The sequence below is a fragment of the Haemaphysalis longicornis genome, unplaced genomic scaffold (genome assembly GCF_048455015.1).
Source record: "Haemaphysalis longicornis isolate Haplotype H1 unplaced genomic scaffold, Haemaphysalis longicornis Haplotype H1 scaffold_3, whole genome shotgun sequence".
Taxonomy (NCBI): Eukaryota; Metazoa; Arthropoda; class Arachnida; order Ixodida; family Ixodidae; genus Haemaphysalis; species Haemaphysalis longicornis.
Window position 1 is genome coordinate 61,221,034 of NW_027526335.1, and position 27,753 is coordinate 61,248,786.

General features: G+C 43.7%; 1 protein-coding gene across 1 annotated transcript; it reads right to left on the bottom strand.

The window, feature by feature from the left end:
* Positions 1 to 47: 47 nt before the first annotated feature.
* On the bottom strand, positions 48 to 22,574 carry LOC144174503 (sialin-like). The gene is made up of 10 exons (XM_077703232.1): positions 22,245 to 22,574; positions 21,939 to 22,147; positions 17,995 to 18,228; positions 16,789 to 16,972; positions 15,076 to 15,209; positions 14,500 to 14,643; positions 10,627 to 10,759; positions 8,735 to 8,890; positions 6,939 to 7,024; positions 48 to 3,364 (listed from the first exon to the last, which is right to left on the bottom strand). Exons 1-10 carry the CDS (start codon positions 22,294 to 22,296, stop codon positions 3,146 to 3,148), a joined length of 1,551 nt encoding a protein of 516 aa, XP_077559358.1. The 5' UTR covers positions 22,297 to 22,574; the 3' UTR covers positions 48 to 3,145.
* Between the last annotated feature and the right edge of the window lie 5,179 nt (positions 22,575 to 27,753).

Here is a 27,753-nt window from a genome sequence, read left to right on the forward strand (position 1 = left end):
GACGTGTTCGTTGCACTTGTTCATTCATCTCCTTTCAGCATTTTGTCTCAAACTTCCTTTGTACACTGAGATATTAGCTTAGTCCATGAGACCCTGGCGCCTTCAGCACTCTTTGCCCTAGTTCGCCTTGCGCCATTAAACACAAACCATCATCACCATCATCATCATCAGAGATCCTGGTGCCAAGTGCGCTCCATTTTATTGCTTTTCTCTTGACCCACACTACATGCTGTGTGAGTTTTGTGTGAAGGGCAGAAGCAATTAGGGCTATGAAAAAGTTTAAAACACGTGGGACTCTTCAACTGTGATACTGGTATCACTGAGCATACTCCCGCAAAATTACATCACATATATATGTACATGGGTGCTTCATGTCTTGCAGGCATGAATAATTGGCCAGCATTCGGCCGAACAGTACTATGTAAAGCAAGAAGAATGTGAGAAGCTACATGTGGGCAGCCTGTGTAAAATGGCACGGTTGCAATGACAGACAGACAGACACTGGAACGGCACTGGCCACAGGGTGATCGTGAAAGAAGAAAAGACTGGTATACGAGGAGATTGCTATGTAAAAGATGATGAATATGGGTCCTTGAAACCGTACAGCGAGCATAAAGAATAACGTAGATAATACATGGGGCGAGGAGCGGATGAGGAGAGTTGCTATACGGATTAAAAAAAAAAAAAAAAAGAAAGTGCCTAATGTGTTTTTTTGTGTGTGTGGGTTGATTTAATAGTGTGCTGGGATAACGAAAAAGAGCTTAGACAGATGAATTAGCCGTTACTGCCTCGTCACTTACTTACTGACCTTTGCAGCACAGCAAAAACAAAAAGAAAAGAGAGAGAGAGATAATTTAAGCCATGCAACTTCATTTGGTATAGTTTTCACACAAAGCATGTATTTGCAACAATGGCAGCCAGGCTCATAAGACCATTCTTTGCCTCGGACATAGCAAGTGGCCTACCAGTTTGAAAAATATTGCTACGCTTGCAGAAAATGCTCCGCATTTTGAATATGTAGTCGGGAGTTTGCAAACTAAAACTAGTGCAGTCGTAAATCTTTGAAGTGCGCCAGGAGCTTCCCATGCAGGCATTTATGCATTCTATATTGACTGCAATTCACCTGCCACCTACCTTTTAAATTAAGAAACAGAAATGCAAGAGATAACGGCAAGCCCTAACAGCAATGGTTACAACAGAAACAAACCAAGCTTTAGTGCTAGAAGAGGTCATACAATGTGCCTTTTATGAGTGAATTGTTGTGTTGCCAACAGCTTGAGCCCCTTATAAACGCAGTGACTATTTCACCTAACCAATGCATGTGAACTATACAATGCCCGCCATTAGGGCACCAGATTGAGCAACAGCCTGCAGCCAGGTTGGGCACCATCAGTACATCAAGGCAGCAAAGATAAGCGGAAAAAAAAACCTGCCATTTCGTGGTCACAAAAGGACTTTTTTCAACCCTGCAAAAATGGTACAAAATAACTCGGGGCAAACATGTAAGCATAAGGTTTTAAAGGCAACTGCATGACCCAGAGGACAGTGTTCAGCAAATGCAGAGGTTATTTCATAAAGTTGCTAGCTCAGCTTACTTTGTGAGGACCACAGCTTACAGAGTGTGTGCAAACACTCACACACTAAGGAACCAAGAGTTCAGCCACAAGTATTCTACAGACATATAATGCATAAAAATACAAGCACTGATCAAGGCACGTGACTTCGATTGTGACTAGCTGCTACGCAGGCTGAAGTTGGTCACACTGTGCTCAGGCGAGTGCAATACCTAGCTGACCCTAAAACGACTGTACATGAAAATACTGAGAAGCCTTTTACCACGGAATGGCACCTAAAGCTACTGGCAAGCCCCGACACAAACGACGTGAACCATTTGCAGAAACTGACACAGTGATCATAAATGCAACTTACTGAAGAACAGCAAATATAACTTGCAGCATCAGGTACATATTCAAGGCAACAAGTCAGCAATGAAGGAATCCATAGTGAAAGGCTTTCTCTAGGCATGTTGGGGCACTTTGATGTGCACCGAAGTTTTCGCACACAACAGGATTGACATGTCCTACAGCCCTGGAAAAGTCCGCCCAGTGGGCAATAACTAATTCTGGACATCAAGTAAGCTAACATTAGGGTGCTGCTGTCAAACATGGTGATATTAGGGTGCCTTTGAGTGTATCCTACCTCTCCTTATTTTTTCAGTCTTGAGATACATCTGAGTAAAATTTTCTTTTTCTCACTCACTTCCTTCTTAATGCACAGTAATGTGAGCGTAGTGTTGCCTAAATGCCATCATATTGTCAGCATAGTCTTTGATAAGCTGGCCCGCTATGGCAGTTTATAAACTACTGTTCTAAACTACAGCAGAGGGACAACTACTCTTTTGATAAAGCAACATGTCTGTCCTTGGAAGAATACAAAATTTTCAAGAAATGCCAAACATTTATAAACGATGCGTTGTAGTAAATACAAAAGCAGGCATGTTTTAAACTAAAAGCAGAATACTCTTATATATACTGCAACCATAGTACACATCAAAAATAAATTGACGGTCCTAAATGCAGAGCAATAGTAGTGTGGCTTCGTGCCACGCTTTGAGATTCATTTACTCCGTAAACGCTCGTTGAACCCACAGAAATCCCATCCCAGGACTTCAAATCTTGGGCCTACGCCTGGGCTATACGGAGTGCCCTAGTGCAAAGCACTTATTAATTTAGTTCAGACGGCGTTCTTTAACTCATAGGTTATGCACACTGATAGTTTTGTGCCTTGTTCCCACCAGAAGGGCAGCATCCACAGGCATCGAACCCAACAATGGCTTCACTCGGCTGTTATGACATCCCACAGAGTTTCTTGGAACTGAAAGGACTGAAAAGCCCAGCGCCAGTGCCCTTCATGGCATTTGAGGTCCTGAGAGCAACTAGGCTCGGAAAGGTTCAAGGACATCGCGCAGGCTTTTGAACAGGTCTTCACGGATATCCCTTTCCAGAACATCCTCCACGGTATCACAGCAAAGCCGTGTGCTTTCCTTGAACGGCAGAAACCCCACAAGACAAGCAGGGCAACCAGAGACACTGCCTCGAACCCAGCAATGCGAACTATGGCACTGGTGGCGATAGCAGCGACCGAGTTAGTAGCACTCTGACGGCGTCACCGCTAGCACTGCTGGGTCATTGCTGAGGACTTCATCGCCAGCAATAAGGTGCGCGGTCGAACCACCAAGAGGGGTGCTGGGCACGTGCGCCCAGGGCTGTACTTCAGCCGTGCCAAACACCAGAAACACCAGGGCTCCGAAGAAACAAATGCCCGCAGCAATGAAGAACACGATGTTCCAGCGCGCTATGCTTTGCTGAAAGGCAAAAGGGGAGGAGTGAGTGAGTGTGCTGACCCAGAGGTACGCAGCAGTGGTAACATGGGCAATAAAACGGGTGTCGTTGCCATGATAGGGCAGTGTTCCCTGAACCGCAAGGGGGCACACTGGTCCTAAAGGAGCCACGAAGACAAAATACAAGTTGGGTTTATTAGAAAGACTGCTTAGTCCTTATAACAATGATACCAATATCATCGCAATCTTCAAACAAATAACGGAGATATTAAAGAAAACGTGTGAAGCAGTAACGACCCCCTAGCCAATTTCCCCCAACTTTTCTATGAAGTCGCGGAACCTTGTTTGTGCGATTGGCGGCCACCTAACTGACCTGTCGCAACGACACATGACTGGACATCTGTAATGGGGCCTCTAGTTTCATTTTACCGCATCACTTGAATGCTAACGTGCAGTTAACGCACTGAAAATTATGTTTTATTGTTGGCCCGTACGACGTCATTTTTGCTCATAACACATCACTGTGGCGCAAAATTTGAAAGTTTTTAAATACTTCTTGCTTTTTTTTTTGTTAAAAAACATCTTTTGTGGCTGTAATGGAGCCGAGTGAGATACTGAATCCTAGTTCTTTTAAATTAAACGAAGTTGCATTTTCTCTTCGTCTCTCCTTTAAACCAGAAAAGTTTATTTTTACAGTTATGATGGTGAAAATTGGGGGACGTAAACAGTTACTCATTCTGACTGTAGATATAACATTTGTATTTGCATAACACAATTATATTAAATTTTATTTGTATTTTTATATTTGATTTTCTGACAGCCTTTGCAAAAAATCTGTCAGAAGGATGGAGCTGAAGAAGGTACCAGTGAACTGTGCACAAATCAAGGAGTGCAATAAACTGACATTATCATTCTATCTGGTCTGCAGCAGAAATTACGACCATTTGAGGTTTGGCCTCAAAAGGTGGGAACCCAAAAAACCAGTTTTGCCTTCCAGGTACAAACTTCAAATGGTCATAACGTCTGCTACAGACCAGATAAAATGATAATGTTTGTCTTATTGCACTTCTTGATTTGTGCACAGTTCACTGGTACCTTCTTCAGCTCCATCCCTCCGACAGATTTTTTGCAAAGGCTGTCAAAATCAGATATAAAATACAAATAATATTGAATATAATTGTTTTATGCAAAAACAAATGTTATATATCTACAGTCAGAATGAAAAACTGTTTACGTCCCCCCAATTTTCACCGTCATAACTGTAAAATAAACTTTTTGATCAAAGACCCTTGTGCCCCAGCATCGGCAAGTAAATTACGAATCGTTATGAGCATGCTTTTTTTGTTCATATTGTAACCACCATTTTAGTGCGTAATATTGTTTGGACCCACAGCCATGAATACAGTTCAAAGTCCAAAAAATAAAATAAACGTAAAAATACCAGCATACTTAGTGTACGTGAAAACTTAAATACATGTTACAGAACCAATAATACACGAAGAAAGATGTGAAATAAACAGAAGGTGCAGGTTACAAAAACAGGGGACATATAAGTACAAAAACATTGTCAGCATTCATGCAAGAAGCTTTTAAGCATGGTACAAAGTTGTGGCTAGTCGTTATGTTATTTGAGATTGCGTTTCATAGTGTAGCACCACCGAACTCCTCTATAAGCCTCAGTTCACAGTGGCACTGGCTTTGAGTAAGTGTTGTAGCTGCCTCGCATCTCTCCGCCTCTGGGCTGCCTCCAGCAAGTAAAAAATTTGACAGTGAACTCCTGTTTTCATTGTGTGGGGAGCTGATACCATTATAAGAGAGTTTTGTTGTTACCAAGGTGTTGAACATCTCCAATCCTTTTGCAGGGTAGAAACTCCGTTCTGTGAGACATTAGCCTGAGGCATTTGAATCTGGCTAGCATTTTTGGATTTTTTTTTTTTTAAGCTTTATGTGCATATTTTTCCAAGTTCATGGATGAAATGAAAATTTTGACTATGTGCCGGTTGTCCAACAGTTGTCCAATTTTGTGCAATCGCGCGTCAAATTTGCCTGCGTGCAGCCTTCAATCGAAATCTACAATCTTACAATCTAGGGGTCCTCCATGCTTTATTTTGTTTCTTGTGGCCCCTCCTACATCACCCACTAAAAAGCTCTCTAACTCTCACTTCCTCCCTCTCTCACTCGCTCACCCCATCACTCACACACCTACACCCACACTCGCTTATATACTAGGTCCATTTCTAAGTACAGTTAAACCTGGATGTAACGAAGTTGGCAAAAGTTCGCAATTTTTCGTTACATGCAAGTTTTCGTTACATGCAGGTTTCAAGTTAAGGTTCGCGGGAATGAACCAGAAACGAAGTCAAAATGCTAGACATCAGTGAGGGTGAACTCACACTTAACGAATTTATTTCAATATGAAAAACCGTCTCAGTTGCGCCTGCTGCTTTCGCACGAGCATAGGCGCTATACCGCGCTCCAAAGAGGCGAGGTCACTCAACCCTGTATTCACAAAAACGTAACACCACTATCAATTTTGCCTTTTGACACTTTTCGGTGACTTAACGCGTTTGAAGAAACAAACGGGTGCTGAAAGATGTTGATGTTGATGTTGTGTTGTTGTTGTTGTTGTTGTTTATATTGTTGTTGTTTACTTGATGTGGTTTACCATCCTCAAGATTGTTGAGAGTGTGCTAGCTGCGATACTGTACCAGTCGGAGACATTCTTCTTTCTCGCCGGTGGAGGTGTGGTTTGAAATTGTGAGGTTGTCTTGAAAAGAAAGAACTTTTCTTTTTCTAGCAGCAGAATTCATCACCGACGAAGCAATACCTCAGTTAGCAGTGGAGACGCGCGTGTCTCACGCCTTCCGCGTGCCTCGCGTGTCAACACGCCGATTGAACGGCCCAGCACCTCAAAACTTGTCTCGAACCGACAGTGCACTCACACGTGGATACGCACGGTAATTTGCTGTGTGGGCGAAAGAACGCGACATGTAGTTACTCTTGCTACGTGGTGTGGTGTGACGCTACACAAGCAAAACAAGAAGGGGGTCCTACGTTATCTACAGGATGGCGCTATCCACTCCGTTCATCATCATCTTCAGGGCGAATTTTGCTTTTAGGCCATTCTAGACGTTTTCCTTGCTGCTGGCTCCTTACAGTAATGCTAGCATCCGCTATTATTCGTGCATTTTCAGGTTTATTTTTCAGTAAAAGGGCAACAAAACAATGACTGATCAGCTGGCCGACTTCGTTACATCAAGGTTAACCGCCGTAACGTTTCGCTACATAGAGGTCGCAAACACATGGGCTTCAATGGGTCTGGCAACGGGGAATTGAAAAACTTCGCTAAATCCAGGAATTCGTTACACAGAGGTACGTTTCATCCAGGTTTAACTGTAATCTACGAATGGGTGTGACTGTTTGGACATCTTGTTAAACTTCCTATACAGACTGCTACCTCAGCTTAAAACCATTTTGTGTATGTTAAACTTTTGGTATTACTATTAGCCGACTTAAGCACTGCTGACAAATGGCCGCTATCAAATGTCAAAAGTCAGTGCTTAAGAAATGCAACAATGATCCATAAATGCTTACTCACATCTCCTTCTGTTAAATAGCCGACAACAAGTGGGGCGAAAATTCCAGCCGTGTTGGAAACACAATTTGCAAGCCCCATGACAGCACCTACAAAAAGAGATTCATGATTAAGGAGTAGTTCATTAACTTTTTGACTAAGTACACAATTTTTGCATCAATTATTTTTTGGCTGCATCTAATCTCACGGCAGCCGTGAGAATCCCCTCCGGGAAATTCTCACGGCAGTTTCCATAAAAGCTGGCTGGCCTCAAATTCGCTGAATAATATTACGCCCCAACGTGGCGTAATATAATAACTGCACCGAACCTAGCATAACCTAACTGAACGCGTCATAGCCTACCCAAATCCACCCCAACTGCAACAAACCTAATCTGACCCAGCCCAACGACCCAGAACACAATCTATATTAAATGTAATAGTAAAAATGATATAGCGAAAATCACAGTAAAAAAAGTATAAACAAAATCGCGATGACCGAAAAATTCTGAAAGCTAAAAAAAAAAAAAGAAGACATCACAATGGCGGACTCGAACGTGTGCCTTCTCATTTAAAACCAAGTACTATACCACAGCGCTACAGGGGCAGCTGCAAACATGGCTTTGTAGGGAATATTCATCCCATAGAATCTCGACGTAGCGTGCTTAGCCAATGAGAGGCGACTGCCGTGAGAAATTTCCGACGGTAATTCTCACGAATGCCGGGATAATAGACACTACCTTATTTTTCCCACTGTACCTGTGCAGCAAATGATACTGATGCCCTCCCAAAATAAATATCAGGGGTAGTGCAACTATTATCACTACTCCCGAACTAACGATTTCATTTTGTGCCCCAAGCGACTGGATGGGATCTAAACTTAGGAACAAAAAATAGTGCGGCTCGAAGTGTCTGCTGGGAACCTTGTTTAAGTAGCAGGCTAAACTCAGCCGAAACTTTAAAGAGTCCACGCACTAAACAAAAACTGGCAACAATGAAAGCCAATATTTTGTATACTGGGGTAACCGCAAGAGATTTTCGAATAAACACGCGGAAATAATTTTAATTTTGCACGGCAATTTCTGAGGTTTGAAAGGTGGCAACACGTGGCGTCTAAACGCGACAATGCCTTATGTGTCCAAACAACTCCATCGATCTCGACGCGCGATTCAAAAACCGCATGAAGAAATAGGAAAGGTTGCACATTATTGTTGTTTTAGCCGGGGACAAGTTTTTAGATACCTCTTTTAATTTCACGAGCAGTTAAAAGTGTGTTGCCGCACGGATCACTGTCATGGTCACCAACATTCCTTTTGGCGGGACACGTATGGCTGGTAGACCTAAAAATTCCGATTTCCAAAGTTCTAGGGCACCATAAGCAAAACTGTCTCGGCTTAAGGTGTTTTAAGTGATGCCCTTTCATTTGGGATAAAAAAAATGTACTCCATAAAAATCGGTTGTAGGCTCACTTCGGTGGTGCCAGTGGCAAGGAACCATTTTGAGTGCCCATTTCAAACATCAAGGCGTAAAATTAGTTAAAATTATTGGAAAGTATAAAGTTTTATGACCAACACTGTTTTGTCTATTTTTTGACCGAAAATGGCCAATTATCTCTAATTATCTTGGGAACTAATTGACCGACTGAAAAAATAATGGCCTATTTGAAATCAGTGGGAAAAAAGCAGCAAGACTGACAAGTTTCATAAATTTTACTTGAAAATTAAAAGAAGTTGTTCTAAGATCAGTGTTTCTTTCAAGCGGACTTGGTTTCTTACAAGCGGACATAGGCCAGCAAAAGGGAAAGAAGAAGATTGTGCTTGCCCGCAAAGTCTGGTGCCAGGTCAATGGGTAGAACGTTCTCCCCCCCATAGAGGATGCCAGCGCAGGTGTTGGAGAGCAGCAGCATTGTGTAGGCAATCACCCAGTTGCAGTGGGCAAAGGTCACTCCCACCAAACCCGCACCCACAGCAAGCAGACCTGCAAGGCAAGGCAAGCACGATGACAGACATCACCTGCAACAGCAACACTGCCGCTTTGGCCTTCCTACTTCACTAGCAAAAATAAAAAAATTAAAGGCGTTCCACTCAATGCGAAAGCTGTCAAAAGTGCACAGCAGTGATCGTCATAATGGGCTGTAGCGCCGTTATCCGCTCACTGCTACCACTCAATGCAGTTCAAATTTCCCACTTTCGCAGTGCTCAAAAGCCCCCTGCCTGAAACTGCGCCAGCGAGAATTCTGTTCTTTTTGTGCTTGCTTTTCCTCCCACACGTGCCGGCGTTGCACTGCCACTTTTTTTTCGCTTACTATTGTAAAAACCAACCCAACGAACATTCCCAACTAAATGAACGCAGGCGCTGCAAGCTAACTACATATATTTTGCCTCAAATGTACCTGCAGTTTTCTTTGCAATAAACAACAAGGAGATGTATGACAAGCACCAGCGGTTCACAAGTTTCAAACGCTTATGACTATATAAACCACTTGGCTTTCGAAGTCTCTGAGTTACGCTGCGACGACAGCGGCTACGATGGAACGCCAGCTCCACTTGGGTCCAACGAGCAAGTTCCAACCACAAGGCACAGCCTTAAAGAGCTTTGCACTTAAAAGAGGGCATGTTTGGTTCATAACAACTGACAAACATAAGTGCCTATGCTAGGTGCGAAAATTCGCGGAGATCCGTGGAAATCTTTTGTTTCGGCACGCCTCTCCCGAAACATTCCTATCCATTCAGTCACTTTGTCATTTTCTGCGCATGTTTGTCACACTATACAGCTTAGATTCTGCAATGAATTTTGTTTGAATGGTCAGCAGCCTTCAGCTGTTAATAAGCCGATCACCACTCGCTGATGATGATGATGGTTGGGTGTTAATGGTGCAAGGCCGACTGGGGCAAAGAGCACCAAAACAGTTGTTATATATGAGAGACAAAGAGGTGAACACTGCCACTACAATCAGTTAGCAGAACAAAAGTGAAATTCGTGAAAGACAATAAGGGTGGCTGGTGTAGAATGCCAGTTTGTGACTATGCGTGGTGCTAAATTAGGTCCAAAAATTTTACTTCCGCTAAATAGTTAAAAACATGCTTGGAAGAAAACATGGAATCGTCAGACAGAAAAAACTCTGGGTGTGGTGGGATGTGTTGTCTGTAGACTTGGGTGAAGTGTTTTTGTCGTGTTGTGTCGAGTGCTTTGCATTGAAGAAGTACATGGGTCCCGGATAGGCTGTCTCCACACCTGCTACACAGGGGTCTTGGGGATCCTGTGAGCAGGTAGGAGTGTGTTACATGGGTGTGGCCTATCCGTAACCTAGCTAAGCAAACTTCAGTGCATCTGTTGTGTCAGTGCTGTATGGTCCCAAGAGTGGCTTTATTATGTTTAGTTTGTTGTCTGTCGGTTCATTTCAGTTAGCTTGCCATGTATTTGTAAGTGCAGCAGCAGCAGCAGCAACCACTCACTGAACCACCTGGGATGGATTCCCCATCACACCAGCGTGTCATCAATGGTGGCCAACAGCAACCAGACGTACGATGACAATTATGTATTCTTACTGCAATAAGAGCAATATCCTGAAGCTTGCTTAAGTAACTGCGCTGAGAATAAACCCCCTCGCAAATTATACCTATTTACAAGTAGAGGTGGGGATTCCAGCACAAGCAAGCAAGTTCACTGCAAGCACTTCTGGAGGGGAAAGGTGCAGGCTGCCATAAACTTACCCACAGTCTCAAATGTTTTCCTGATGGTGGTTATACCAAGGACGTTCCTTTTTCGGAGCCTGTCAGCACCATAGCCGCAGGCAAGGGCAACCACTGCCTGGCCCAGGTATATGCTCGAATTTAAATATCCATTCTGGAACAGAAGGGAAAAATTTCTCACCAATTCTGCATGCGTTAGGGACTCTTTAAGCAAGTACACAAAACGTTCACCATGCACTGTTTTGTTTTACCGAGCACATATCGAAGAACAAAATGAGTACTCCCGCTGCCTAAAGAAATTGCCACGACACAGGCACAAGTACTTTGTGCAACAATGGCTCGTCACCCAGGGCTGCCAATGCATCCTCTCTTTTGTACGAAGATGACAGGGTGCAGAATGCCTGCACAAGCCCTAGTTTATCGAAGTGCCAATTTTAGTCCCCAAGCACTTTGAAGGCCGCTACTGTGGTTTGGTGGTGGTGGTGGCAACGGCAATGGTGTTGCAATCGAGATAGTGAATGAAGACAGAAAGAAAACAGTGGAGGAAAGTGTGGCGAAAGTGTGAGGGGAAGGAAGGGAAGTATGCTGAGCTCGCACAAGACAGTTGTTGGAGCGCTGGCAAAAGTGTGAGGGGGAGGGTTGCACACGCTGCTATGGCATCCTCTCTGCCAGAAAATGCTAGGCTTAGCATTGCGTCGAAAATTCGATGACCGCTTTCAATATAAAAATCCTGATGACGACTTTTATTGCGATTCCGGGATACAGGTGGTATTCATTGAAAAGTTTGGCCGTCAATTTCTTCGTTTGGCTACACTGAAATGGCCACGGTCATGGCCGAAGCACCACGGACATGGCGCAGCTTGTGCCACTGCGGCTGCACGCCGAAGAAAAATATAACACCGGCGTGCGCCGTCGGTTCCGTCTCAACCCAATTCTCAACAGTGGTGTCAACAGAGTTGTTATTAATCGCACTCACATTGGAGTCAAGGCATTACTTTGCGTTCGGCAAGCTAGAGCTTGGAATGTCCAACCCATATCATGCGCTTAGCACGGACAAGAACCGCCATCCCGCGGAGCCCGATGTAACCAGTGACGGCGCACTCACATGGTTGCCTGCATGCATGCCTTGCTACTGAATACAGGCTATATTAAAGCTTCCTTTCCCTTATGTGGAACTTTATTTTTGTCAACAGTGCCTTTCTGGGCAGCAGTTATTCCTGTACCTCTGGCTATGCGCACTCATTTGTGAATGCGACGGCACCCAGTCGCCACTCACGGGGCCGCACGCATGAAGTGACGTCACGAGTTTTTGACAAGCGCTGTCCGCGTCACTTCTTTTGGCTAGCACGGAATGATGTCACGCTGATGTCCATTTGCTGAGTGCCGCTACGTGTGCTTCGTTGGAGCGATAAATGAGATCCAATTAGAGTGTGTTCTTCGCGTCGCAGGCCGCTCATATTTCAGCCAGGGTATTCTGTTGAGTAAAAGAAGTGAACTGTGCAAAATATAAATGCCAAAAATTGGCGTCAGTACTCCTTAAGCACAAGGTTGATTTAAACTTCCACACAGAGTTCCTTTTGGCTTTCTGAGAAGAAATGTGCAATCAGTTTCTGTCCATGTGGCATAAGTTTGAAGTTATTTAGCTATTTAATACGTTATGTCATACCATTTTGACCAAATTTCCAATTAGCTATGCACTAGTCAATTTGATGTAAATTTAAGGGGTGCGTTTATTACGCTCGGTAAATTTATCGCGAAAACCTTTTGAGCACAGAAAATGCAAGCAAGTTGTGGGTCAAAATTTTTACAATAGGTCTCATTAACATAATAAAAATTATAAATAAAAACATAATAAAAACGCCGCACAGCGCTGCCAGCCACTTTGCAATGTGACGCAAAATGCAGAGTTTTCATGAATTACGAAACATGCCGGAACGAGTCTGCTGCGAGGTGATAACAGGTCGACTAATAAGTGACTCGACACTGTCACAGTGTGGGACATCAAAGCAGACATAGGGGCCGACGCAGCAAGCTGAGCACATTTTTTTCTTTGTCTTGTGGGTACATTACGTGCATTTAGTGAGAGTTTCTCCCCCATCAATATTGAACGCATGCTTGCCGATATCTCTAATATCGGCAAGTCTGCGGCAATAACATAGCCATGTCCACTTTGAAAGGGAAGGAAACAGAGGTAAGCACGATCATCATCAGCTAGACTTGGCACACAATACGACATACTGCTGCGGAAAGTTCAGGGTGCGTTCATTGTGCGGGAAATTTAAAAAATTGAATTTTGACGACGAACTTCAGGGGTGCGATCATTATGCAAGTAAATACGGTAAAGCGCAGAATATTCTGCACTTGTGCTCAGGTGTGTCATATTTCCTACGTTTTATTGCACTATCCAGTCGATAGGCTTCTAAGAGTGGCAAAGATGATCCGAATCTAAACAGTACACCCTAAGGTACTATATAGGCAACAGATGGTGGAATGACAAAAAACAATTACCCTTGAAAAAATTAAAAAAGAAAAGACTCAAAATGTAATAAAAAAATGGTCATTTAGAGGACTTTGGAGTGCGACAGCTTGGTGAATATACATCGTACAACTGTAATATATTAAAGTGTTAACATTAGAGCTTGTATGTTGTAAATACTAATATTACATAAAATCTATTTTCTGGCAATTTTTTTCTTTTTTTTAATTTGAAGACATGGTTGAGTACAGTAGCATCAAAGTATCCATATATATATCTGGCATTCCAGTCCTGGCCACAAATAAAACCCATTTTCGCAGCAAAGCACTTTGTATCGCTCTCCTATGGATCGTTTATGTCAGTCATCGTTGGCACACAAAAACAAATTTCAGCGCACTCCCTATAAATCCTGTCACTACTTTCCCGATTCGCGAAGAGTGGATGACCCTCCATTGGCCATCCTTATAGGTCGGAGGGTTGTGGTTCCTTTCCTCATTGAGGTGCTGTGAGGAATGGTGCTGGTGCGGAGTGGGATGACTTACTATCGATTTGCCGACTATGGGTCAAACAATAATCAGCTTTCCTGGACCATTATTTTAACAGAGATCAACATTCTCTCCCTCCCATTAATTTTTCCCCTCATTTGCGGCACTCTCATTTTCAGTTCACTGCATCTGGAGATACAACAGCACCTCAAACTGATGGCCTAGAAAGGTAAAGCGACAAAAGCATGCAAAATATGTTTGTTCCGGCACTATATTGGAACAAAATACAGTAAGAGCTTCTTAATTCGAACTTGGAGGGGATCATAAAATTGTTTTAGAATTAAGCGGGGTTTGAATTAGCGGGCGGGCACTAGAATGAATGGAAATCGCGCCACACTGTGCAGGCAGAACACACAAAGATGCCACCTATAGACTCGTTATTGTGAATTAGGCGCTACTACGTGTTTGTGGCAGGTAATTTCGTAAAATCATGTTTCGTAAATAATAATGGCAGCGCCGGGGCACTGGCGCCGGTGGCACGGCGCCCTCTGTAGACGTGAAATAAGCTGCTGCAGGAGTGTAGTGCGCCCGCAACGTTGTTGTTTTGCTGTTTCGTTGTTTTGCATCTCTAGTAAATTTGGTTTGGTTTGGATTTGCAACACATTGTAACCACTCTGGGCCGACTTTTTCGGCCAGGAGCGATGGAAACCAGGGGATCACAGTTAAAATTAACCGTTCTGAATACCGACGCGTTCGAATTATCGGGAGTTTTCCCCCATTGAAATATACGTGGCTGTGCCAGGACCAGAGCGTCAGTTCAAATTAACCGGGTTCGAATTAACGAGCTTTTACTGTACTAACTGTATCGGCACCGCTGATACTGCCTTTCTGCCAGCATTCCCCCAAAAAAGCAAGAAAAATGGTGGCGCCCACCTTTTGAATGTCAACGTGCAGCACATTTGACAAGTAGCTGGGGAGCTCCGTGAGCAGCGTGTAGAAACTCCAGCTACTGCAGAACTTGACTAGGGCGCAGAGCCACACAGCCGGTGACCCCAATATGCGCAGCCAGGGCACGGGCTGTAATGTAGGAAAGACATCATCACCACCTCAATTTCGAGAGCCCGTTGAAAAATTCACAGAAACTGCATCAGTATTTTCGTGCAAATGCAGGAGCACGTTTGACCGAAAGCAGCACTCCTGCACCTTTCCTTTTCTTTGCACTCGTGTGATTTCATTAAACGATAAAGTAGCAATTCACTATAAAACAGAAAAGTAGTGGAAATGTTTGCCAAACCCCACAAAAACTATCGCTCTATCCCAGCAAGCTCGATCCCACAAGCAAAAAAAAAAAAAAAAAAAAGAACATCTCTTGACAGTTAAAACTGCCCAAACTTCCCCATTCTCCAACCCGCGGGTTACTTGTCCAGAAAAACTTAAGTTGAGGCTTTTTTTTTTTCTTCCTTACGACATCCCACTCAAAGGTGAGCGCAACGTAAGCCCTTCCCTTACCCTGTGCACTCTGAACGTGGCATCTCTGGATTCAACGATAAACTTCTTTTCCTCATCGGAGATGAACCTATGCTGCTCCGGAGTTCCAGAGGCCAACAAGGCCCAGGCTATAAACCACAGAACTCCTAGAAGACCTATTGATAGAGAAGGAAGAGATACAATCACTTTCTGCATTGCAGAAACCCACAAAACAAAACAAAAAGTACAAAGCTATTATTGTTATAACGCTACGGCAGAATTACACTGATGTATTAATTATCCCCGAGTGACTGAAGATTGAAGATTCGGTAAAACTTAAAGCGTGATTGAACAAAGACAATAAATAGACGACAAAATTGTGTCTGTCGTCTTTGTTCAATCGCACTCTAAGTATTACCAAATATTCACCAACTTGCCCAACAATGTGTTCTACTGAAGATTGAAAACCTGTTGATCAAAAAACAAAGCATGTCGGCATTTGACAAGCATCAAAATCAGCAAAACACAAGAGCACTCAAGTAACACAACATGTTAAAGCATTATAATAAGCACAATACAGGTAAGCTTGAACAGCACAACCAAAGAGACTAGCAAAGAACTCTTTCAGGAAAGAAAAGGAAGTCATTTACTGCCATTTAGTTTGGGGGACCACAACTGCCAAAAATATGCAAAAACTTTTAGTATTACAGAAGCAGGCGGTACGAGCAATTGCTCGTGTTCCACCTTTATCATCTTCCAGTCCCTTGTTTTCTAAATACCGCATTATTAACGTCAATCACCTTTACGACTTCCGCCTTCTCCAACTATTCAAAACTCAGATGCAAAACAATGTTACTTTTCTGTCTGATAGCGCTAGCTTACACGAGAACTTAATTTGCCATTACACACGACACCATGAACACTGGCACATTAAACCTGCTCGCACAAATTACGGTCACCAGACTCTATCGTACACTTTGCCTTTAGCGCTAAACAAATATGATTTCGACGATTTATCCATTCGCTCTATGTCTTACACTACCGTCCGGAAAATGTTTTTATGTTTTTACAAATACAGCATGAATACCCCCATTTGACGTAATCGGTGTAAACAAATATTTTATTGCGCTGGCATTTTCTTTTTTTTGTTGTTGTTGTTTGCTTGCTTCTTGTTTGCTTGCATTTTGTATTTGCATTAGTGATTTTTTTTTCCCCTGCCTCGTCCCTGCTGATTGTGTTGTGGGGGGTGGGAGCTCCGTCAAGCCGCGAGTACAGCGGCTTTTTTTCCCGCCTCCTCAGCCATTTTACTTGACTGAAATAAAGAACTTCAACTTCAACTTCAACTTCAAGTAATGTGGGTTTTCGCAGCGACACTAAATGGCATGTAGTTACCGATAGGCTATTGTTACACAGTGTAGGTTGCCCTAGCCGCCTTGCAAGCCGCACAGCCCTTAGCTCGGCACTTCGCCTGCACCCAACTCTTACTCTGATCACCCTGCACTCCCATGGAGCACCCATTTTATGCGGTCGCAACTGGCCCAAACAGAGAAATGAAACAAACAAAAAAAGAGAAAAACTATTACCCTTATAGCACTACGGCAGAAGGTACATTGAGGTATAAATAATCCCCGAGCGACTCAAGATTGAAAACTTGCTGGTCGAAAAACAAAGCATTTCAGCATATGAAAAGCATCAAAATCAGCAGAACACAAGAGCGCTCAAGTAACACAACAGCCAACGCGTTAAAGCACGTACCCGTCAGATAAAAGACCGAGGGCCATCCCCCCGCAAAGCCGTACTTGCAGAGCACGGCAGCGACGGGCAGCGTCACCACGGTGCCCAGCAGGCTTCCCGCATTGCTGACGCCAGCCATCATGCTTCGCTCTGCCACGGGCGACCAACGGGCGAGAAGCGCATACATGGACGGGTATGTCACACCCTGCACACGCAGTGGCACACGTCAGTACACAACGAAAGGCTACGAGAGTGTATGCTCTCGAGGGTGGCATACACTCTGGTCTGAAAAAGAGGCGATTCCCCACACACGGCTCCGTCCCGGCCAAGCGGTAGTGCGAAAAGGTCAAAAACAAGCAATAGAGCAGCTGACCACACAGCTGACACTGTCTGGTGCAAATTCTGTGCTTCTTTCTTTACCTCGTTAATGTTGCCGCGAAGGGGTTAGCCCAAGAGTGAACAAGCTACCTAATAAGGAAAGAACAAGTCTGCTTTGTTGACAGGTCTGTCCCTTTGCAGACTCCCAAGTAGAGGACACGCCAAGTTTCAGCGACCCTGCACCTGTGTTTCTTGTACTCCACTCTGCTTTCTTGTCCTCACCTCAAGAGTTAATTTCTGCAATCCCAGACAGAGAAATGTAATTGCAAGTTGATTTTAAATATTAAACACGAACGGTGTAGAAAAGGATTACGGAAACACTGTGACCTTTTTTTTTTTTTTTTTCCACTGTGTGGTTCCATCTGTTTGTGCGCACAGCTTGTAAGCGTTCTTTGTCGAGATATCTCAAATGGTAGAAGCAAGCAAAAACATCTCCTTCTCTACGGTGGAGTTCCAAGCCTAGCAACATCTGTCTGCCCATTTTATGCCATTTTGCTGTACATTTGTTGAAATGCAAATGCAAAGCAGCAGACACAGGAGCCACAATCCACTATCCCTTCCCACCAAAAACATGTCTCTCCAACAGAAGTGGAGAAAAGGAAAGGAAATGGAAGGGAAGGAAAGGGATAAAAAAAAGGAAAGGCAAAGATAAAAAGGAAAGGGAGAAATAAGAAAGGAAAGGAAAAGGTGAAAGGAAATGAAAAAACAAAAATGAAACGAAATTAATCGAAATTGAGCTTGGAAAGCAAATGAAATGAAAATGAAAGAATTGAAACTTGGAAATGAAATTAAAGAAAATAAAATGAAGGAGAATGAAACGAAAGGAAATAGAATGAAGTTTGCAGTCACCTCGGAGATACCTTCCAGGACCCGGAGGACTAGAAAACCAGCGAGGCTGGCCCTCGCCATTGGTGCTGTGCAGAGTGTCAGCAAGGACGTGATGCCGATGCCCCCAGCAAAAACCCACGCTGGATCGAGGACCTCCGACAGCCACCCGCCGGGGATTTGCGTGACGATGTAGCCATAAAAGAAGGCGTTCAAAACGTAGCCTTGCGTCACTTCGTCCCAAAGAAATTCACCAGTCTAGAAGAGAGAGAAAATTAAAAGGGCATCACACTTTCGTCTTAAGGATGCATGGCTATGCACAGCAGGCACACTGGTCAAACTAACAATGCAATTATTAACTCCAAGCAATCAAATTTTGACAGAAATACAAAAGAGCAACAAATGGAAGAAAGAAAAGAAAAACAATGATATGGCGTCAAGTCTGTGATGGTTTCAATCTCAAATGAAAACTGTTGTCTAGATTAAAATGTTTCTGTGAACTCAACTATTCAGGTCCAACAACACTAAGACAGCTAGCATGTCGCTTAGTCCGTACAGCGACCCTAGAGTGAAGAAATATCTTTTTTAAAGGCAGCACTTTGCCACTAACTTCAGAAAGTATTACACAGACTGGTAAGCCATTGCGACAAATGGTGTCACAACCTGACCCATGTGCATTGCTGTTGTGTTAAGTCTCCATAACATAACCTTGTGATCAAACAAACAAAGTTTATGGGAGCCAGAAAGCTCAAATCCCAACATCTTACATATACAGTAATCCCTCATTAACTCAAAATTGTAAAATCCGCTGGAAATTTCGAGATAAGAGGCAGCATCATGTCAGTACAATCAAAAACGAATCAAAGCTGTTCAACAATGCACGCTCCTGTATCACTAGCATTGCACTGCCACCACCACCTTTTGGCAAACACACGCACAACTATGAAGAAAGCATCTTCGATATGCTGGTAAAAATACCAAGTACAACAGCACGTACAATTACAGGGGAAAAGGGAGCACACGATAAGAGTGGCTGAGATGCATAGCCTGACCACATGATGGTGAGGATAAGTGGATGGCGCCTAATTACTTTCCAATCAATGATGGGTGTTAGTATGACAGGAAGGGGAGGCAAGGCTCTACACATGATCCACAGCTAATTCTTATAGGCCAGCTGCTCTGACAATTTCCGAGCTCTTCAAAACCCTGTTTCCGTATAGTGCCCGTAAAAAGACTGCCAGATATGAAATATGACGGCTGAAATAAATGCATGTGCAGCGCAAGCAAGCAGCAAAAATCAGCGATTTTGAGAACAAACTTTTTTCCCTCTGCTCGAAACTAAAATTGAGAAGAGTGTGGCCATAACGTGCAGTCTGAAGTGGTGTTGCAGCCGGTGAGTAGGCGGTCAGTCTAAGCAAACCTGCGCACAACCACTTCATGCACACGGAAGTCATAGAAGAAGCACACCCAATGGAGATTGACCGGTTCACCTGGCTGGCTGGAATGTCACTTCTGCTTCATGGCTGTTTGCACGATATGCCAGCAGGTGCAGCGTTATCTGCTACTGAGCTATTTTATACCCGTGCCACTTGTACACGAAAAATGACATTGTCTAAGTGAGCCGTTTCTAATACCCGTACCCGTGCCACACGTACACAAAAAATGGCCTTAAGTGCTGAAGGCCTTAAGATGCCAAATGACATTAACTGGCCGGGCCGTGCTACACGTGAAACCGCAAAGGCATTAAATGTGTTAGGCATGATGGTGATCATGACCAAAACGAGGAATTCACTCATATTTTAGAAGTATTTAACGGAGAGAAAAACATCTTACAAGGGTTACAAATGTTTCTTTGTGAAAGAAAACGTTATGGGAAACAGTGTTGTCTTAAAAATGGTGTGAGCCATTTCTATAAGTGGCTTCATCAGCTGCCATCGCCTGCCGGGGGTAGCCAAATCCGAAAAATTTAGCACGACGAGTGACGCGATGTTTTGCCTTTTGCCGCTGTTTTTGTGACCTTCGTCTTCTTCAAAACTTCGGCACCAAGGGTGCACAAAAAATCGCCTTATTTCAAAGTTCAGCTACGTTTCCGCGTCAACACTCTGGTGCTGAGAGTTTCGTTGGTTTCATTTGGTGCTCATCGCGATCGAGGGTAGTCAGATTTAAGGTGTTCGTGAAGGTAAATGAGTTGTGCAGAACTCCTTAAACCAAAATGACATTAGAGCGAATGGCATTAGATTTTTGCGTGCAGCAGTGAATTAATGCCATTATGCACTTATTGTCATTTTCCGTGTACGAGTGGCACGGGTATAAAAGTGGCTTCAGCAGCTGCCGTCGCCTGCCAGCGGCAGCCAAATCCGAAAAATTTAACACGACGAGTAACAAGAAGTTCTGCCTTTTGCTGCTGTTTTAGTGAACTTCGTCTTCAAGAGTCCACAAAAAATCGTCTTATTTCGAAGTTCAGCTACGTTTCCGCATCAACACTACGGTGCTTTCATTGGTTTCATTTGGTGCTCATCACGTTTGAAAGTAGTCAGATTTAAGGCGTTCGTGAGGGTGATTGAGTTGTGCGGAACTCCTTAAACCAAAAATGACATTAGAGTGAATAGCATTAGATTTTTACGTGTAGCAGTGAATTAATGGCATTAAAACTTAAGGCATTAAGCACTTAATGTCATTTTTCGTGTACATGTGGCACGGGTATTGAACGGTTATATTTGATTAACAAGGCATTTCACAGGGCTATGGGCCATGCTGCACTTGCTTTGGTGTTACGTACTGCACGTTCAAAGTAAATTTGGCCAAGGTGAAATTTCAGTGCAGTTGGCCTTTAGACATCTTTTTCAGTTACTGCTCGCATACCAAGTGTACCGAAGAGATAAAAACTTGTGAACAAAAATTTCCTTCGCCATGCAGCTACTGGCCTTTTACACCTGTATGTAACAATAAACCATCACATACAAAATGTGCTCAATAAAAGTACAGTACAAAAAAAGCTCTTGATTTAAACATGCCATTGATCCTACAGTAGGTATGCACTACCCCAATGATGAGAGAGAGAGAGAGAGAGAGAGAGAGAGAGAGAGAGAGAGAGAGAGAGAGAGAGAGAGAGAGAGAGAGAGAGAACTTCTTTATCTCTCTCTCATCACAAACTGGCTAAGTTTAACGACCCCGGAAAGAGGATGTAATTACAACAGCAGTAGACCAAGCACGCACGCATGTATTGGGCAACCACTAGATGAAAAGGGATGACTAGCTAGATAAGAGAGGATCAAATGTGGTGCAAGCCGGTGCAGTGATGTCGGAAAGTACTAAAAAGGCCAAACAAGCAAAAACAAAATTGGCGCATGGATCACTGAGCATTGGCAGGTCACTACAAAGCCAGTCGTGCTAATGTGTTTTTGCACTACAGCATTTTTTTATTAGCAGCCAAACTCGTGCCGGAAGTCGTTCACTCTAAGCTGTGACAGTAGTGCAACAACAAAAAAAGAGATCTGGAGGATTTAAACCTGGGTCTTTTCGCTCATGAGGCAAGTGCTCTAGCACAGTACTATCGAACACAGTGCACACTGGCAGCGAGGTATCACGTGCCCTCGCCGCCCTCGCGGTATGACGGGCCAAAATCCCAGAATGCAACCATCAGACATTCTGAAGCATCTAGCCGTGGAGCCTTCCAAGAATAACCTCAAAATATGCAAGCTCATTCAGGTGCTGCGCTCATTCAGACATTGTACTGCGCAGTATTAGTCAGGGCGATCAAGTTTGCTTCAAACTTTGTCTGCACGTTAGCATTGTCATTTATTCATATTTCTTTACTTTACTCAGGTGGTTCGTAATGATGGTGCTGATGATGGCAGAGCTCGCGGGCACATGGATATGCACACACGTGCACATGACAACAAAGTGCGCACTAAAGGCCCGCACCACGAGAGTCGAGAAGTGTAATCGGTCAGGAAGAGGCTATTTACAGGAAGGTCGGTGTCGTTGCTGTGAGAGGAGCCGTTGCCTGGAGTCACTGGGCATTCGGCAACGATCACTTTGCTCTGGTTCCCATGCGTGGCCGCACTGTTGACCATGGCAATGATGGTCACGCTGAGATTCACTCGCATCGAGTAGACGAGGAAGACGCCAAGCGAGATCATGAAGAGCATCAGGTGGCGGACTTGGAACCTGCATGCTGTTACGCAACACGTAAATGAATGGGCAAAGCACGAAAGGGACGAGCTACGAAACGAAAAGCAAGCGAGACTGGCGCTCCATTCGTCCTTCCTTACGTCTGCACTTTGCAGTAATGAAGACAGCGGGAACGTCGTCGACAGGTTCCATGAACGATCGGGCAGCCCCAGTGCGCGGAGAAGGTGCTGTTGTGTATTTGCAGAAGCACAAATCACGCTTGTTCTCAGTACTGACAAACACAGTAACCACCAAAGCTGCTTGTGTTCACTTGGTTACTGCCACATCGTCTGCTCAGCGCAACGATTTATGCGCATGTAAATGAAACAAAAGTGGCGTTCAACGAAGTCGCAGTACAAGCAGCAGGCACTCCTTTTCACGTGAATACGTGTTGTCATTAGTCGTTACGTCACGGGTCCAGAATTACGTCATGCTCTGGTGGCGCTTGCATCTCGAGAGACCTAACGCGCTAATTTCGAACGTAAAAAACAGCATCTTCTTTTCGACTTGGTGCTGTCTTCGGGGAAAGGTGGGTTCGACGCCAGGTGATTGCTTCCTCCTTGGTTAGTTGAGGGTGAGGTTGAGGCAAGGTGAAATAATCATGGGGCAAGATGTCGTGGTAGCGTGATCCAAACGACAAAAAAGACAGAACAGGAAATTACAAAACATTATTTTATGTGCGCCTCCTTTTTTTAAAAATTTGAAGATAAGTGACATTTTTGTTCAAAAGTAAGTTAAGACCACGGAGCAAGATTGCTCCGTGGTTAAGACAATTGAATGGACCTGTAAATAAAGTTGCTATGTGTTTGTAGTCGAAGTCGGCACATATCCGGCAGCAAATGAAATTCTGACAGGAAAATGTGAACTTGGATGGGAAAGTTTAATTTTTTTAATGAATATCAGAAATTGGTGACTCATTTATGCAGACCGAAACGAGCCCGCTGTGTGAGCAGAGAATTATCGAAATTTGTGCGCGTTTCGATGTACATTTTTGTGTTGATGCAATGCCTCTTAATTAAATAAACTTGCACTGACGCTTACTATAATCCCTAATGCGAAATTTGTGCGCAGCGCGAACTGCGCGTGGCCAGCGGACGCACGGCAGCGCGTTGCCGTGCTGCTATCTCGCAGCGCATCGCCGCCCGCCGCCGACCAGCGTGTCGTTGCAAATCGTGTTTTAATCTCCCTCGCAAATGTCACGTGGTTCGGATGGGCCGCGTGCACGGAGTAGTAGCGTTGTTCAAGTTACATTTATTTCTCACACATGTGCATGCTGCTCCCGTACGTCCAACAGTAACAGCAGCTAAAAATTGACTAAAAAAGTATACCCATATGGAAAATAACTTTGGTTAGGCTCAACTTTCAGCTTCACTATATCAAACATCGGGTATATCATTGGGCATGCAGAGGCAAGGTTCTATACGTAGAGTGTTATGCATCAATTATTTTCCGGAGATACGTCATGCTCATTCGTGTATACGTGTAGAAAACCGGGACAAACCTTGAACCTTTCATCAAATTAAAAAAAAAAAACGTTTTGTACTTCTTTCACATAAACGTTCTCCTTTTTGCCAACTGTATATGTTGTCTGCAACCAAATGTTTTAAGATGCATGTTAATTGCATAATGCCCGCCGAACCTTGACTAGCTAGAGGGAAAAGAGTGCTGTGCTGCACCTTACACCTTGCAAATCATTGCTAATAAGTACTGCGTTGTGGAACACTAAAGTTCCACAACGCAGTACTTATTAGCAATGATTTGCAAGGTGTAAGGTGCAGCACAGCACTCTTTTCTAAAGTTCCACAACGCAGTACTTATTAGCAATGATTTGCAAGGTGTAAGGTGCAGCACAGCACTCTTTTCCCTCTAGCTCAAGCCGGCTATGAGGAAAAGAGAAAAGAATAGCTGGATGAACCTTAAAAGGTTTGTAGCTTTAGTGATCAAATCCACACAGTGGAGAGGATGTTGCCAGTGAAGGACTGTCCAGTCTCTCACACCCAAATCTGGGGTGGAATTACGAGTTGTGTTCATGCCAATTGTGCCATACTTACAGTTGCAGGGGCTTCTTGCACGCACAGTAACAAGGAACATGCACAAGAGCCCCGACTGTTTTGTGTTACACCCCGTCATTTGCTTTCAGGCAATCAGGTACTTGCTCTTAATGTACGTACATTTCGAAATGGTCCTCAAATGAAGAAAACTTTGGATTCCATATCCCAGGAGTTGTATTCCCGTAAGTACGTAGCAGTGTCCACACAATCTGCAGATAGCTGTCACGGGTTCGCCTTCCACGGTGGTCCATTTCATTTTTGTTTGTTTGAGCCGATACCGAACTGCCCGTAAATTGTGCATAGCCTCACAAATCTATATAAACACTGCTGCGCAAGTAGCGCAACACTTGACAAGAGAGTTATAGAAGAGTGGAGAGCTGGTCGCTTTGATACGGTACCCGGTAGCCGACCAGTGCCATTGCGGGTGTGCATAGGGGGCGAAACCGGTTGTGCGCAAGACCAGTTGTGGAAGGAAAACCAGGGGCCGTACCAGGACCAGTTCTCCACTCTGCTGTAACTCTCTATCTTACCTATAAATCTGCAATGCCTGCAGCTTAAGCCATAGCAAAAAATTATGGAAAATGCTGACAACTTTCCAAGAATGTGGAGGCGAAAGCCTAGCTGGATCTTCTACTGATCCGCGGTGAACTTCTGTTCGAGTTCTTACCCGTACCATCACCACTTAACTAGCCCCCTTCTGTAGCTCATTTTGCTCGCTCGCCATTGCCAGGCGCTTTCTGCTCACCCCTGTCAGTGCTTCCACCTTTAAAGGCGGCTTGTACTGCACGTGAACTTCCTCCCGTGCTACTGTTTCCCTTTATCGGTGCGCGGCTCGTGCTTGCTCCAACCAAACTTTTTTTGTGCCACCCATTTTCTGTACCTCACAACGCTTGAAAATTAGACATCTAAGGCTTTCACTTTAAAGGAGTACTGACACGAAATTTTCGTGTTACGCTTTTTTCGCTGCTATGGGTGCCTATTAGCCCACTAATCATAGAATGGCACATTAGACGGTCAATTGCAGTATAAACAATCATTTGCAGCGTCGTTTATTCGTGCCAGTTTCGGTTTTAACAAAAATTAATGCCCAGCAGCCGCCATAACAGGAGATCGCCCACGACGTCACCATTCTTGTCGCACCGCTGCCGATCTGGACGCGCGTGCGAGCGAGTGCACGCACGTGTGCCTAGACCGGCCGAGGTTTTCACCATCGCCATGCGCCCGGGCATCTTGACGTCACCCCCAAAACCATAACCATAACGTGTACACACGGCGTAGCGGCACGTGCCAACTGCAGCCAGCGTGTCGGCTACGTCACGGGAGCCCCGACGTCGGCAGTTTAGGGCAAGGTGCAGATGATTTCATGCCGGCCCGCTCTGGGTTTTCTCGTGCGGGCAAAGATTAAAATAGACTTAAAATAAGTTATACTAGACGGTTACTGTTGAAACTTGCTGGGAGATATCTCCTGATAAAAAGGAAGCATTTTACCTAGTTATCTCAGCTTTGAAATTTCATGTCACTACTCCTCTAATACAAATTGTGCATGTTAATTTTATGCAGACTCACTCAGTCAGATGATGACATGCCACTGTCAATTAATACTCTTGCGGTAATAACGAAAGCTAGAAAATCAATCAGAACACACGTAGATGATGAACCGGGCAGTTAAGTCCCACGAATACATACCACACTCAGTCGACACCAACCTAAAATTCGATTTCACCATTTATTGTAAATATGCACATCACAGTACGTCTACCCAAGCTCAATATTATATATAAAATAGCAGGCACACTTGTAGTTGAGGCAATACAAACAATTTATAATAGGTGTGCGCCTGTCCCAGAGTACTTCAAATGTATACTTTGACAAAAGAGTGGTCAATTAAAATTCTAGTTGAGCTTAAGACTGTAGAGAGTCATTCAGCGGTACTAAATCAGCAGTCACTGATCTCATTGGCAGGCTGCCGTTAGCATGAACGAAAACCACTACCTTGGAGCACAGAAGAGGAGTGATTTGGCAAGAGGCAGCATTTCAAACATGGCAAATATTTACACTGTCACTTTTATCACAGCCTATCGTCTCAAGATGTGTATTACAATCACAGAAATCTGCAAGAAACCTAGCAACACTAAAACAGCCAAATGAACATGGGCTAGACTTGTGTAAAAATACATTTTTGTTCTGCAGCTCAAGAATTTTCTTTCACCTACCGTAGCTGAATTGTGCGCTTTGGATAATACTACACCAGTCTCACGAACTTACTGTTTTGCATTACCACCTTCACCAATTGGCCGCAGCTGTTGTCAACCTTGACTGCATAAAATAGATACAAAACAAGAGAAGCACCAGTCTTTCTAAATATCAGCTGTATAACACTCGCTAATGATACAAAGTGCTGAAAGAATGTTGCACGAAAATCATAATGAGCGCAAAAGCAGAAGCATAACAGCAACTAAAAGGTGAGACTAGTAAAAAATATGCGTATTACACGTATCCAGCAATGTCATGGTCTTGCAATGCATAGCTTTCATATAGAGCATTCATGCAAGGTCTATAAGGACCACAAAAGCTGGCAAATGTGTGCTGGCCTGGAGGTTGAATTGGAATCCGACAAAATGCGTGAGAAGCGAACTCTGAAAGGCCATGACTGCCCAGGCGCAGCCTTTAGTACAATGTAAAAGAAAATTACAATAGCAGCTTTTATATAAAATAAATGTATACACTTATTAATATATCACATATAGTGTTATATATACACGAGAGATTATACAAATACAGGATTGCCAAATTAATGCAGGAAATACCTCAATCACATTATAACCAGACGAAGACAAAACACTCCACAGAATTTAATTTTCGCAGGCTGTCATGCGTGTACTTTACAAAGATATTGAAAATTGTCTCATATGAATGTCAAAGTTCCAGAATTCCAAAAAAAATTGCACAAAATTTGTATCAGCATGGATGTAGCTGCCATGGGCAGTTACCAATGCATTTAGCGTGACAATAGAAAAGCCTGTGCGAGTTGACTTCTCTAACTGTGCGAGTTGACTAATAAAGAAGTTTTTCCAGAAACCATACCTAAAATCCTAAAAACTGGGCGTGCAAAGGCAAAAATATGCATATAATCATGCATGCATATGCATATAATAATATACGCACAATATAATACTATAATAATGCATAATACAATGCATATAATATAAATATGCATACAATCATGCCAAGGCGAAAAAAGAAACAAGGAACAAAGCAATACTATTGAGTTACAGCAAACTTGGAGTTATGTCATGGCTGCTAAGGTGCCTTGACACAGTGACCTCGAGAGTTATGTAATGCAGCTAAGTGCAGAGCGAAACGCACGTTTGGGATTCGCAGTGGGGAGGAGCCAAATGGTGTAGCAGACAATAAGAAAATGTGAAAGCAGGTGAGTAAACAAATCCAACGTTTATTGGCAACGATGAACCGTGGGAATAGTGATTGGTATCAGCTGTTCTGCAAGTATTTGTGATCATCGTAAACTAGGGACGAAAAAGATTTTCTGATCATCTGCTGC

Excerpts from the sequence above, each read along its gene's own strand:
- LOC144174503 (XM_077703232.1), bottom strand. The coding sequence starts at position 22,296 with ATGGAACCTGTCGACGACGTTCCCGCTGTCTTCATTACTGCAAAGTGC. Across the intron at positions 15,210-16,788 it reads CTCGGTCTTTTATCTGACGG|GTCTTCTAGGAGTTCTGTGG; the intron begins GTACGTGCTTTA and ends CTCTATCAATAG. Across the intron at positions 14,644-15,075 it reads CCACGTTCAGAGTGCACAGG|CCCGTGCCCTGGCTGCGCAT; the intron begins GTAAGGGAAGGG and ends CCTACATTACAG.